General features: G+C 35.8%; 1 protein-coding gene across 1 annotated transcript; it reads left to right on the top strand.

The window, feature by feature from the left end:
• Positions 1-3,806: 3,806 nt before the first annotated feature.
• Positions 3,807-12,537, top strand: LOC121859428 (RNA-binding protein 7-like). Its single transcript, XM_042356227.1, has 2 exons — positions 3,807-3,971; positions 7,482-12,537. The coding sequence occupies exons 1-2, from the start codon at positions 3,888-3,890 to the stop codon at positions 8,448-8,450; spliced, it is 1,053 nt and encodes a 350-aa protein (XP_042212161.1). The 5' UTR covers positions 3,807-3,887; the 3' UTR covers positions 8,451-12,537.
• Positions 12,538-16,129: the final 3,592 nt, after the last annotated feature.

Below are 16,129 nucleotides of genomic sequence, written 5' to 3'. Positions count from 1 at the left end.
CACATGCTACTATTCACAAGAAACTCTACCAACTCCCTAATTGAGAATGAGTGTTAGTTTCTCCGACCAAGAAATGAGCGAAGCATTTAGTGTCAAGATGGGAATGAATACTGTAATTTATTTATATTGTTATCTAGAATACAGTATTGTGATAAGCCACCAGGTTGCACAGATTTGTATAGAATTTGTATTAAATAATTCATATCAACTGGTGTAGTATTTTTCCTGTATAAAATGCCTTTGAATTAAGTGTATTTCAGATGATGTTTTAACACTGTTGGCAGCAAATAATACATGTCAGCACCAAACATACATTAATATCTTACAAGAATCAAATGAACGATATTATTCTTTATTCTACCCAATCTAAATATGGACAGGGTAAAGACAAGTAAAGATACGACACAGCCAGTTACTCATGTATTGAGCTGATATATAATGTGCTTTGGTTCTGTTTAATTTCTTATAAACAATTTAACTGTTACTTCAGTTGTACACTCACGCGCCATAGTTGCGATGCACCCTCTACCCCTACTCCTGACTCGATGGGAGTATTCTTGGCTTCATACCACCCCCCTCCCCTCACTTCCCCCCACCCATCGTTCAGTGCTGCAATGTGGTAACTCGAAGCTTCGCTGGATTGTACGAATAGCAGTTCATTTGAGAGAATATATGCACGATACAGGTTTTTTAGTGACTTCACAGCACTTTATTTACCATCACTATACAAGAGGGACTTCGGTTTGCAGCCCTGACAACGACTTCCCTCGAGCCAGGAGTAGGGGTAGAGGGTGCATCGAAACTATGGCGAGTGAGTGTACATATAGCTTCTGTTCACGTTGCAGTCTCATATTTTTGGCTGCATGACTAGTACAATACACTGCCCTAGTACTTGGCTGGCTAGAATCCTCTCTAATAAGGAACACATGGATATAATACTGTACTGTACATTATTAATACTGTAATAAAAACTCGGATAGTTAAATTAATTTTAGTTTTCAGCTACGATGACCCTGAGGGATCGTTAATTTTAATATAGCAACTAATTTACAAGGCTTAGCCATATATCACAAATGATGTTGCTAGACAACAAGAAGTAACACAGATTTCAACATCACTGAACATAGAGGGGAGGGGCTGAAATTTAGTGCACTTTACTCAAGTCTTTTGTTACTGTGCCGTGTTAATAAGCAACAGCTCCATTAAAGAAGAAACAAACATCACCATTGAATTTTAGGGGGTTGGGGGTCACCAGTTTCACATTAATGTGCTGTATAACTGGGAATCATGTAATAAAAACGGCAGGATAATAAATTTTTAAAAAGCCTAATTTGGTGTTAAGAAAAACAAATTAGATAAGCAAATAAAACCTTTAGATAATGCACTGTTTCTCGAACACTCCATCGTTAACTCTTGCTGCACACTTTTTACAACGTACTTCACCTCACTCACTACTTAGTCAACACCATCATTGTACAGTACAGTAGATCTGTACACTAAACCAATATGGGGTGGAATCCATAGTAACTGAACTATATTACAACAATTATCACGAGCTAAAGTAAAAGCTGTATTATCTGTGTGATTAAAGGGAGATGCCAAGATTTAGGTGAGGAGAGGGTTTGGAGGGCAGATTGGGAATCACATGTAATTACTCCTTTTAGTCTCCTCTGAAAAAGCAGATCAATTGCCTGTAAGAGTCTGCAGCCGACCCAATCTTCCTCCAGTAATTCAACAATTAGGTGAGAAAAGAGTGCAGCCTTTTCTCCCATCTACCTGCACCATACAGTTGGTGTATGGCAGGGACTGGGAAGACAATGTGTTCATGGACTCTAGAGCTAGTTGTCTCTGAGGTGTCAGTGTGGAACACTACTGGACAGTGAATCCTTTAAGGTGAAAGACAATGATCAACATCTGCAACAGGCTGAGGTTCTTTAGTGTGGAGTAAACTATTTCAATGTGATTAAAACTACCCAGACGAAGTAGATGCTGTAGTGGACGTCTCCCCTACAACTACGTAGCTGCAGGCCACCTGAGACGTCTTCCCTAGCAACCAAACTAGCGGCCCAGGGGGGGGCGTCACCAGATGCCACCGTATCCTAGCAACTGAGTCAAAAGACCGGCTACTTCCTGGGTTTTCCCTACATGACTCACAGCTGCTGTGTATATAAGCTCTGTCTCTCCATTGAGATTCATTCTGGCCTCTCTACTTGAACACGCAACACCTCCTCCTCCGCCGCTGCCTGGCGGCCCTCGCTTCTCCTCCGCCTGCCTGGCGGTCCTCGCTCCCGCCAGCGAGCATGGCGACCCACCAGCTGTCCTTCTCTGAGCTTCCTCACCAACCAGCTCTCATTCTGCTCTCGGTTCCTGAACACGCAACACCTCCTCCAAGCAAGCTCCTGCTGTCCCGTTCTCATTCAACCAGGAGGCCAGCAACAGGCAACATCTTCTCTAACGAAGCTCCTGCACATCTACCTCCTTCAACACACTACTCACCGAACGTGTCTACTGAGCAGCTCCTCACCACACGGCACCTCCAGCACCAGACTGTCTACCATATAACTTATATTATATAAGAAAACCACCTTAGAGTTTCCATCCATCCTGAGTGCTAGACAACATTATATCACGAAACCCTACAATGCCAAGATGTCTCAGGGTCAAGGCTGGTTTTAAAGACATTAGAATAGCGGGAGGCAAGGTAGAGAAAATAAAGAAATTTAACAATGAAGTTTAGAATAATTTTATATTCCCTCAACTCAGGGAGAAATATTTTGGGAGAGATCGGATAACTCAGAATAAATCGATAGAAAAACATAGCTACTTTATATGGTGCACCCAGCCTATAGACTCCATCTGAGAGCTCTGAACAGGGCCCCAACCTTCAATGGAAAAAGAACAATAATACAGTAAATGATTGGTGGACGACGAGTTTATACACGACTTAAAATAATTAGCAGAAATACCACTTGAGCAGATGAAAGGTAAAAAGAACAGATCATACGATAAGCTATTTTAATGTGAGGTTGAGAAGTGATACCACCCTCAGTGTCAAGACCTGACTGAATTACTCAGAATAGGCAAACTGTACTACAAGCTTTATCAATAAATTTGTTAAACTTAAAAAAACGTTAACTTTACTGAGAATACGCTTACTCATGCCAACCAATTCTTAACAATGAGGTACAGTATGTTTGATTCTATACTGAGATTTTAATTATAAAGTAAAGGTGTCATACAGATCTATCTAGTTTGATATCTGCTCGTGTGTTAATCATAAAGTTCACTAATTTACTTTACTGTAATCTTTTTTAGCCACTTGGTCGCGACTTTTACACCCCATTGACAGGTACAACTACTGTTATACTGGATCAAGAAATTATTTATCTGAAACTGAGTCACTATTGATCAAATTCTCTAGCAAATTATTTAAAGAGTTCACAACTCTCGCTTCTCGGGCCCAAGACATAGATAGTGGTGAGAGACAAGGATTAGTGAGAGATAGGCGCGTTACCGTTGTATTATTTCATGTTTTTCAAGATGCAAATGTTGTAAAAACACTAAAATCAATAATGCTGTGAAACTTAGCCGAGATAGATACAGGAAAGCAACATTAAGGCGTGTATCCCCTTCCACATGCTTAATGAGAATCTGTTGTTCGTGAATCTGTAATGAATAAAAAAAAAAAAGATAGTTTACTGGAAATTAATCTTAATTATATCATTAATAAATATAAACTATCATATTTTCTACTGAACTAGTTTTTAAAATATTTTATTAGTAGAGTATTAAAAGTGCTCGCTTGTTTGTTTACAGGTCTCAGGCGTTGGTGATCCTCCTGCAGGACGGAGCAGTGGAGCCTTACTACTACTGTACTGTCAGTGAAGATGGACGACGATAGAACTGTTTGGGTTGGAAACTTTGAACCTGAAAGAGTTACTCAAGAGCTCCTGTACGAATTGTTCCTGCAGGTAATGAGCTGAGGACGGTGTTTAGGGCCACTGTACTGCACTTATCACCTTCGCTCTTGTACAATACACGTATACTGTATGCATTAACATCACTATTAACACTGTAAATCTGTGGTCCTCGGGCAGGGAAGTTTATTATCCCTTATTCATCATCTGCCAGCTAATTTGTGACTAAAAGACACTTCAATAAGTACCTAAGATACTCAATACAAAGGTTGTTTTAGGATTATACCACGTCAAAATGTTACCAGTGAGAAAACCAAATGGATGTTAATACTGTAGTGTGTTTGTTATTCCTTACGCCACTGCCTTATGTGCCATCACCGATTCAGAGGAGCCAGTACTAATTCACTATAGTTTTAATAGAATTGAACTATAGATCTTTTCCTAACATGAGTATCAATTGCTCGGTCCCAGCTGTCAGATATACTAGACACAGTTCAATATTTATCCTGGTAATACTTGATGACAGTTCTGTGCTCTTAACATCAACTTGAGGAAATTACTCTATAGAAGATATGTAACATAAATATGGCTATTCCTCAAACGCCGGCTCGCGAACCCATAACTAAAACGGTGATTTTTCTAGTACTGTGCAGTTTTTGATGGCGCTAATAATGTAATACACTGACCAGGTTAGGTAAAGTTTTTTAGTTATGTTTTTAACTCCACATTTCCCTCCACATGGAAATAGAAGTTGTAATGGAAAATTTTGAAAAACTTATTAATCACGGAAAACGAGAAAAATATTGAACGGTAACTTTCCAAAACTTATCAGACTTAAATTTATTTTATAATAGGCTGTAATGTACACATTTTGCCTTTTACAAATTCCATCAAGGATTCAGTGTGTTTTTGTTTATATGCGTGTTAAGTTAAGAACCAGGAGAACATTAGGTGAAGATTATGACGAGAACCTTTAATTAATGTGCATAGGATGATGGAGCATAGAGAAATAATGTTATTTTATTACATTTTGGGTTTTCAGTTTGATTTTGTCAATTTTGTGGGATTTAATGTTTACTTCTTTATGTGATCAGATTACAACAAATTGGATGGGATTTAAATTCACTGGAACAAGTTTTGCAATTTACTTCTCAATCATGATTGACCTTGACCAAACAGGGGACGCCACTCTGTCATGTAAAAGATCTGTGCATGCCTAATCATTCCAAATGGAAATCTTCCATCGCAGTACATTTTTCATGTCATGGTTGTTCTGCATTGGAATGGGGAACTATTCAACATGTTTTGGACAATAATGCTGCTGCTTCTGACAATTCAAAGGTGTATTGCTTACTTCCTTAATGTGTCCAAAGTGTGGTGCAAACTGTCATTGCTGTGATGATATTCAAGATAAACACATTTGGTTTTGATAAAAGAGCAAAATAACCAAGACCAAGGTAAGGTAAAGCTAGGTCAGGTTGCCTTAGGTTTGGCTGGGTCAGTTTTTTGCATTGTTTAACCCACAATTTCTCTCAACTTCAAAGCCTTACCTTCTTTTTTTGCAAACAAAATAATTTTTACTAGAAAAGAAGGTCAGATTCATTTAAATATAAGAAAAATTTATTGTCGTTAGTGATTCCCGTTCACATACACTACTGAATAATATTTATGGAATACTATTATTTCTTTTGCTGATGGGAATTGGTGAAATCATTCCGAGTTATTTAATTCCTATCTGTTCCAGTTCCAACCATAAGCAATACATAACGTAGTACAGTACCATTCAACAATGTTTACTCTCACATTTTCACTACATTCACAATGTACAATCATAATTATATTAAGGGAATTCTGTAGATTTGTTTATTAGTTATACTGGCCTGTAGATGATGATGGTGATAAAATAGAAACTCACATATTGATTTATTTTTTCAACACAATCTCTGACACAGCATGAATGAATTAAGTAAACAAAAAGAACACATCTTTCCTGAAAATATTGTATAGTGTCTAGCAAGTATAGTATAAAATCAGTACTGTACTGGGCTTATTTCACTTAATTATGTTTATTATTTGGTTTATAATCATGGTGTATACTAAAAATTTTCATTGGTATTTTAAAGACGGGATTTTTTCCTCCTTCGTATTAACCAACCCCCAAAATGCACACGGGTTTTGAGGGAGTGAGATCTGCCATTATTTCTGCAGCTATTTCAGCCTCAATGTATGCCTGTAACATGGAAAAGAACGAGGGAGATGATGCTTTAATCATAATTTCCGTAACTTGCATGGTTTAAGTTTGAGAGCAAGTATAAGTTAAGTTTTATGTTCAAAATATATAAGATAATATATACTTAAATTTATTTTATATATAAGTTATATTTAAATATGAATGAAACTAATACAGTCCTATGCAGAATTGTCTCAAAAAGTTGATGCAACAATAAAATTAGATCTAAGTTATAATTTTATGAAGATAATAAATTAGTTGTTGGCTGTCAAAAAATTGAGCGGTTCTGGTGGCTGCACGGTAATCAGTAAAAGTTAGTGTTGTCAAATGACTTACGAGCTTATGTCTACAGTTTTTACAGCCTCAATGTATGGCAACATCATACATGATGGCAGCAAGAGTGGTGTTACCAACATCAGATGTGGTCTTGGCAGGGTTAGTGGTGGCAACATCAGATGCAGGGGTGGTGGGCAGAGAGAGATGTACTAGTACTCTTAACAGCTGACGAAAGTGTACTGAGCACCCCTCTGTGTCATTCACTGAGACTGGTGAGAAACATAAATGTCACAGGCCAAACTGCATCAACTTCTGATACACTTCTACAATGATCTAAATTATTTGTTCTTTATGGCGCAGTATATACGTCTTGCATATGTTTATGGGTATGTGTAGTAACATATAATTTGTTGGATCTCATGTGAATTTAGGGCTATACTGTATGTAGTAACACACCCATGCTGCATCTCATATACATTTGATTGTTAACCAGGTGGATGTTAGTGATCCAGGGAAAAGCTTGAATATCATTGGCAAGTCTTCCTACATTACAAGTGCCACCTGGTTTTGGGCTCCACCAGAAAGAGGGTTTTCAGGGTCAGTCTTCCATTACTGTACTCCATCTCCCTTTCTTCTTGCAGGCTTTAGATATCTGAGTTTCCTTGCAACTAAGCAGATTATATGGGATAGATCTCTGGTAGTCCAATTTTATGACTTAAGGTCAGCAACAAGGAGACTTATTCCTTCCCTCCTCCTAGTGGGATTATCATCAAGTTTGGCTGTACTGAGGTTCCCTCCTGTAAAATCCAAGATGGTTGACATTGCATTCCAAGTTTAGTGATGGCCTTGGTCATAAACCCATAAACTTGATGGGTACAATACACGAGTCTCCTTGTCACCCACTTGGTAATAAAATGGAATTGCTCTTGTGTTATGAAATTAGCACTGATTTGTAGATTAATTCATCACAGATTCATTAGTAAAATTGTGACATATGATGCAAATAAATTTTATAAAAAAATGCTTGTTGATTTTAATATCATAATTTCTTTCTCCAGGCTGGCCCTCTTGCCTATGTGAGGATTCCTAAAGACAAAGCCACAGGCAAACTGAAAAATTTTGCTTTTATCTGCTATCGTCACACTGAATCTGTGCCATATGCCATAGAACTGCTGAATGGAACACCATTATTTAGTCGTAGTATAAGGGTACAGAGTCGATACCTTCAAGACCTGCAGCAGAGAGGACTTGCCTCCTCGGAATCAGGAGGAATACACACACTTGATCCTTTCTCTCCTAAGATAGCAACTGGTGGAGACCTTCAGGGATGTGACCAGCAATATTATCAACAGTGTTATCAGCAGTATTATCAGCAGTATCAGCAGCATTATCAGCAGCAGTATCAGCAGCAGTATCAGCAGCAGCAACAGCAGCAGCAGCAGTTATGGCAGTATCAACAGCCCACCTTAAGTCCCATGCCAAGTCTCATGAGAGCTCAAGGGGCTCAGATTCCTAGCCATATCTTAGCAATGGCTCAGCAGCAGATAGCAATGCTTAATACCCAGCAACCTGTCCTTCTTTCTGAAAATCCAATGCTTAATTCTCCCAGACATCGAACAACAGACAGATTTGGCTCATTAAATCATGGTAGAAATTATTCAAACCAGAGAGATGATAGTCTTCATGGACAAAGCCGACAACATGACAGTAGGACTGGTGGGCCAAGGTCAGTGGACAATGAAACAATGCGGGCCATGAAATCTCGTTTTGATAGAGATGCTGACGATAATTCTAAAATGTTGTCTCAGTTACACCAACGTCAAGGGCGCTTTGACTACAGTAGACTTGGACCAAGGAATGACCACAGTAGTAGGCAACACGACGAGAGGTCCCAGTCTCATGAGAGGTCCCATAGGCATAATGACAGGTATGATAATAGTTCTCGGCACCAGAGGCAAAGTGATGACCATGGCAGGTCTTCTGGTAGGAGTCGTCACGACCCTTACAGTAGGAGTTCTAGACGCTGATTTATACCTTGTGTGCTCAGTTATCTTCTTATCCTCTCTCTCTGAGGACAGCTACCCATTGGTGGTTATATTTTTTGTATTGTATTGTTTGGGAAATTTAAGTTACCGGGTATGTTAATTTTCAGTACTTTTAGTACAGTATATACTTTGAAACAATTATGTTTTCAGTACTCTTTCCAGCCCAATTGTGGGAATTTCAGGTAATATATCTATTATCATATTAGATACTGTATATGACACCACAGATCTAATTATTTTACTACTTGTTAGAAGAAAAAATTCCCAGAATTTCTTTTTATAGTAGGCTGCAGGTAAAGCCTCATATTATTAAAGATGGATATTATTTAATATAAACATTTGACTAGAATGCATATTAGTAGAGCACAGGGTGGATTTGTGCTTTCTGACCACAAGATATTAACTTCTCTCCACTTATTTATATATTAATGAGTGTCATTAGTTCACGTGGCTGTTTGATCACTTCACTTTTACAGTACAGTACTGTACTCGGTGGACAGATGTTTTCTTATACAAGTAATAATCAGGGACGGATCCAAGACTAAGACGATGAATTAAACCAGTGGTTTGGGGGTTACTTAGTACTGTAGCCCATTTAGCCAGAGGTGTAAAGAAGCACAGAGGTCCAAAATAAACCAGTGTAGTAAATCCTCCTTTAGGGAAAAATTAGATTGACTGTGAATTAGAGTAGAGGCATGTGCCGCCCGTGCCCTCTCCTAAACTGTGTTCTGTTTTAAAATCTTATTTTTCAGATTACAGTAAATTCCTAATGTGAAATAACTCTGATCCAATACTATAAAAAAAATATAATATTGAACTGTATTTCTCTTTTACAGTAGTATACTATATTTAAGCATAAATATAGAGTGCAATACAAATACAAAGCCTGTTGTGGAGGCATTGTTACCAGGTGGAACAAAATTTCAACATTAAACTTTTCCTTGTGACATACAGTTTTGGTAAAACCTAGTGTTTTTATATTACTTTAAAATATAGTATGATTACTATATTTCCTTTAGTTCAGTGTCACCAAGGGCTGTTGTGCCTTGACTGTAAATTTATATGATCATAAGTACAGTTTCAGTCAAAATGAGGACATTTGTTAACACTGATGTTGACAAACCAAAGTAAATTAACTTAAAGTATTGAAAGATAACTCAAGTTAATGGTGTTAACACATTACAATACTGTAGGCTCTCCAATATTTGCATTAACTGGGACTGAGAACATGGCATATATATTAGACCACCGGAGCACATGAAAAGTAATCAAACTTTTTAGTAGAAAGTAAATTAAAAGTTTTATTACAGTGTACAACAACATTGAATTAAACACAATTACTTCTGATTAAAAACTAAAATGGTCATCTCTCATAATCAATGAAAAGACTTCACACAGTATAGTAACAGAGATGTTCAAAGTGAACCACTACTTTCACTGTTTCTCTTATCCACTAACATACATACATACATACATACACACACACACACAAAGATTTAATGATTTCTTTATAAAAAGTTTTTCTTGCTGTCTTAGGCTCGTGGAAATAGCAGATGCTCGTGAAATATACAAAAAAAGCAAATGTTGCGGCATAGCGCAGATAACATGACCGGCATATCAGATAAAATGGAACTGTACTGTGCTCAGCGCTGCTTTCACACATTTGGCTAATGACTGTACTCTGCTGTGACCAGAATTTCATTTGTCTTGAATGTTCTCCAGATAGGTTTCACTTATGAACTAAATATCCTCAAAGTAGTTGCCAGATAACTGTATTGTTTCATTTTGTACATAGTCTTTTGGGTTTAAGTGTCTCAGCATTTAGTTTGGTGTAACCTTTATTTTTATTGTTTTTTCAAACCCTCAGTTCAGAATTTAATCCCACCCATCACTTGTATGTCATTGAGTGCATAGCTTCGTCCACCCACAAAAAAATTACATCTTGTTATTCTCAACATAAAAGCATTTACAAGAGCTTAACCACAGCAGTGTATATGTATGTTTGTTTATAGGCTGCGAGCTTATTATTATAGGATTACCTAGCAGTTGCACTGTAGTCACAGCAGTAGGATCAGTTTGTACTGTACAGTGTTGTATATTGAATTTTCAGTAAAAAAATGAGATTTTATTCAGTTCTGTTGGTTAATTTTCATTTTGTTTCCTCAATCCATTAATATTTTATTTAAGGTTTTCTCAAAGAACAACAAAGGAAAAATGTGATGAAGTAGGTATGTCCAGATATTTGTGGTTGTGTTGGCTGTGGTGGTACATTTTGTTGTGTAAATAGAGAGGATACAGAGAAAATAACGGGCGAGTGTTTGAACTGTGAAGAAGGGCTGATGGAACAACAGTTGGGGTAACATTTTATTTAAGGTGGGATGAATACAGTAAGTGTGGTAACTGAGGATGAGGTGAGGGGGGGGGGGGAGCATATGATGAATGTCTTGTGAAGATGCCCGTCACAACTGATAAAATGTACAGTAGAACGTTCTGCAAGGTTCATTCCCTGGTGTAGCAAGAAAAAATAAGGTCTTAGAGGAAATACTTAGACCAACTAACAGATAACTATTTTTAGCAGCGTTAGTTAGCTCTGTGAGTGCCTTTCCTGACACACTCGAGAGGAAAAATTCTCCTGTGCTCCCAGCCTATTCATGTTACTAACCACTGATGTAGTTGATGATCTGTTCTTGTTTTGTTTTGTTTTTTATATGTGACATCAATAATGCATGCTTTCTGTACATAAAAAAGAAGCTGTTTGCTAACTAACTGACATGTAATCACTATATTCCTGTGGTTGGGACTTGTTTTATTATTATAGTTATAACCTAACTGACCTGCAGTTTCTCCTCTTTACAATGGATAGGATTTTTGGTATTGTACTGTTTCATTATTTGTATGTTGTGGCTCTCACTGTTAACAGCTTCTGAAGTTCTTTAAAAACAGCAGAATCGTTTATATTAACGTGGACACAATTGGTGGATAGACAGTGGAACATGCAGATAGATCCTCTGTTGGCATTTCTTTTAAAACATTTTACCATAACACTACTAATTTCTTTCTTCAAAATGTGATATATCAGATATCGAAAGTTAGCGAATAAAGAAAGGACCTTCACAGATTTCATTCAAAACCTCCATCATAACACTGTGTACTGTACTCTTCATGTATATGTTGCTCAGTAGTTATCTGTGCTTGCTGTATGCTGGAGAAACTTACGATTGTATTAATTTGATCTATTGTAATCTGATGGAAGAAGTAAAACTAAAAAGATTTCACAACAAAATTTACATTTGTTTATGATTTGTTTTAAGTTGAGATATTGCTTTAAGTTATGTTTACACTGTTTAAAGATAATGGCACATATCATTCCTTATTGCCCTTCCTAAATGTGAGAGGTTGGCTTGGCTTTTTTAATTAAGTTTGCATCACATTCTCCTATCCTCAATAACTTCCCTTCCCCTTTTCTCCTGTCTTTCTCAGCAGCATCCTTCACCCTTAACTCCCATCTTCCTCATCAATCTACAGCATACCTCCTTCATAACTCCTATCTTCCTCTTGATCTCCTCTCTCTGATGGGTCATTCTAGGTCCTCTTAAATCTCTTCACCCTCTTCTCAATCATACCACATGCCTAAAGCATCTTAATCTTCATATGTGTATTAGGTGATCCAGGCAAGAACAAGATAAGTGGAAAAAGGGGGCTTCAGATGTGCTTATATAGGTACACTTATTTAGAGATTGATAAACTTTAACTGTGTTTTTTGGCCTCCCCCTTCTTTCCCCACCTTCACTTTTTTGCCACTTGTCTCGTGTATAATGTATAACTTTTAAATATATGTTGTAGAGTAGTGTGAATTTCAAACAATCTTACTGATAAGTTAATAATGCTCCTTAAAAGCTTTTTATCTGTTGCATGACAAGAATTTAAATTATTCCCAGCCAAACTAACAGACCTGACTAACAGCCAAGCTGGAATGGAGTCTTTCCTTGTAATAATAATAATAACAACAATAATAATAATACTAATAATAATACAAATATTAGAGTGATTAGTAAATCTGTAAAACACATTTGTCGTCTTTTTATTACTCATTTGATGTAGTTTGGCGAGCTTTTTAAAGACATACTGTACTATGATTATCAAGTTTCTTTAAATCCTCATTAATTCTCTTACTAAGACAATCAGTGAGAACCCGGACAAAAAGTAAAATGATTACTGTACAAAATTCTTCTATCATGTTGAGAAAGTCATTAATTTCCCTCCCTTCTATGAACTAAATTACCATACTCATTCCTCATCACTGTTGACAACCGACCATTAGTAACCAATACCATTTGTACATAAGTCTCTATTGCTAAAATTCAGTCACTTAACCATTGTGTCATAAATATCAACTAAAGAAAAGGTGTAACATGTAAATATTTTCCAAATACCGTACGCACATTGTTTTTCCGTACTGTACCCACTTAAAACTGTCACTTTTACTGGTTAAAATGCAAGAATTTAGCCCACAAACTTTTAGCCATTCTTGAGAAGCTTTGCCTGAGATGACATTTTTGTTTTTGAGTTTTGAAAATATACCCATGATGACTAAAATTGGAAAGGTGGAAGTACTGGGATGATATGATGTCTGTTTGGCAAGGACTAGTGATGTTTTTTATATTATAGAAGGTGTTACTGTAGTCATATGTCTTTGCCAGTTTCCCAATATTCACAAACTGTTTAAAACTGAACTTGCTTAGCATGTATGATTTACCGAATTCTCGAGCTGATACTTCAACATACAAGCGCGTGCATTAATGTCAAATAGGGGTAGTGCTAAATACACTTATAATTTTAGGTTATTAAATAGGTTTTTGTATTTCCAGATATATATATATATATATATACAGTATATATATTATATATATATATATATATATATATATATATATATATATATATATATATATATATATATATATATATATATATATATATATATATATATATATATATATATATATATATATATATATATATATATATATATATATATATACCTTCCGAGAGGGATTTAGTTTACTATAGGCTTATATTTTTAAACGTCATATTTGCAAGCCTCTTAGGTGTAAGCACCCAGATTTGTACGGCAGGCAGCTCCTGTTTCCTTCATCAAGGTATCAGATACGAACACTTTTTAGTGCCATTAAGTATTTTGTTAAGTCAACTCGTGTGTGTATAATTTCACATATATAATTTTTCAAAGTACTGTACAGGTATTCCATGTAGTGCTTGATGTTTTCTGTGATAAGTGCAGTACAGTACAGTACAGTACAGTATTGTTATGGGTCATGTGGAACCAAGAGGACTGTGTAGAGACTATGTGTAGATTTTGGGGTTAAATAAATCTAAAAAGTTGTTATTATCTGAAGGAAAAACTCGTGTTCAAGGTGTATTTTGTTGTTGTTACTTGATAAAGCTATTGTAAATGGTGTACTGTACAAGTAATACAGTACTGTCATTTTGTTTGCATAACTCTTTTTTTTCCATGTATTCTTTCTTAGCTTTATTCTATTTTTAAGTACAATTTTGGGTACCTGAAGTCAACAGGTTATTTAACCCATATGTGTTTTATAGAAATTTATATTTAGACTATAGTAAATAAACACTGAGATACCTACATATGGTAATCTGACTATATAAGTAGTACTGCACTGTATTAGCATGATTAATTTGATCTCAGAATACTGTATGCATTTTCAGTCTTCATAAAAAGTTCTTATGGGGCAGAAAAATATTAGATATAACAAAAAGAGAAATGGAAATTGAAGATTTTTAAGAAGATATATCTCAAGGTCTTGGGATATGGTAAGTGAGTCTGTACAGTATAAGTGCATTACAGTACCCACCTCCTGTCTTATGGTTTAGTGGTTGAGGCCTTAGGCACCCCCAGTTGACCCAGCTGAGAATGATTACCTAATTTTAATTGGGGAAGCAAAGGCAGTCAAGTACAGTACACTGCCTTCCACTTTGTCTCTTTGTGTACTGAGGTTTAGTACAGTACTCAGTGTGTTGTCTGGTGTATGGGATGCTCTATTGCCACTGAAGCATCAACAGAAAATGTACCGACACATTTTTAACACAAAATTTAACTCTTTTGTTACAATGAAGAAATATGTTACAGAAAGTTATTTTTTGTAATTTTTTAATGTAGAGTGAGGAATATTGTAGATATTACATACATGTATTGTATTACACTTTAATGGAGTCACTAAAATGTTTTTAACTTTCCATTATATAGATTTTTTTTTTTACGTTGGACAAATATTCAATGTTACAATATTATATTGTATTGGATTATTATTATCAATAATAATATTTTTTACTAATTATGAAAGTCCTTATTTTGAACTTCCTGTACACATGTGTATATATTAAAAGGTAACTTTATTATAACTATAATATTGTCACTCATTGAACTGAAACTGTAATTATTGTCATATAAAATGGGGAAAATTATTGTCATATAAAATGGGGAATAGTGATGTTATTTAGTGGTCGTCCTTGGCAACGTAATAATGAAATACTTTAGTCAGGTTTTTGTATAACAATTTCATACAAAGCCAGAGTACAAAATATTACTTTCCAGTGACTTTTTGATCAAGGATCTATTAAATATTGCATCAACTATTGAGTTTTATTCAACATAGAACCTAAAGTACATTTTTTTGTCTACCTGTACAGTATTTTAAACAAGGCTGCAGGGAGAAAGAGACTTAACTTTTTGTTTTTAAAAGATTATGCTTCATTTACCATTTCTATTTTAAGCCAATCCTTTTTTCCAGTTATTGAAGAAGGAAAAATATAAAATCAGCCTTACAGTGTGTGTGTGTGTGTGTGTGTCAGTCACTAAATTCCACACATACTGTTTACTATTACTATCTGGTAAAAGAAGGGCAGGTTTCTGTTGTGTTCCCGCTGAAGAGCCCTCGCATACTCCTGCGTTCTTATTTTCTTTCAAGCCTCAAGCTTTAAATCTAAACAAGGAGACTAACTGCTCAAAAATATGTTATCCTCGGTCCTGTGTGAGGGAAGGACGTGTTGATGTTGGAGGTGCTTTAGAGAGACCCAGTCACCACATAAAATAAGATTACAGTTTGTAAGTAAATGTTAAGCCTCAATTTAACTCCAGAATGGATTATCTGCCAATAACCTATAAGCATCGAGTATGGGACATAGGTACTGTAATTATTTCTTTATCCTATTTACAAGGAAAATACCCTGTATGATAAAAGGACAATTTAGATATTAATTCTATACCTCATTGAGATTATATTTCAAAAGGCTACATAAGGAAGTACAGTGCAGTATACATACTATAATGTGATCTGACATACAAGGAGAATAACTTAATGACAGTACATTACTGTAATGAACAGCTGCTCCGGGGCACAAAACACACCAAACTGACTGGTAAATAATGGAGCTGTTTTATTAAATTATACTACTGGTACTATAATGCATTTAATGTGTCCATCCTCTTAGGTTTCAAATGAGCTTACACAAAATATTTGTGATTTACTTTCTGTATTACGTCATGTAAGGATTAACTTAGACAATTAGATTTATATATTATCAATTGCCCCTTGGATTAATAAACGTCACACAGGTATATCACA

Source organism: Homarus americanus, unplaced genomic scaffold, assembly GCF_018991925.1.
Source record: "Homarus americanus isolate GMGI-L3 unplaced genomic scaffold, GMGI_Hamer_2.0 scaffold7626, whole genome shotgun sequence".
NCBI classification, from domain to species: Eukaryota; Metazoa; Arthropoda; class Malacostraca; order Decapoda; family Nephropidae; genus Homarus; species Homarus americanus.
The sequence above is the reverse complement of the archived record's forward strand: the minus strand, read 5'-3'. Positions and strand labels throughout refer to the sequence as shown.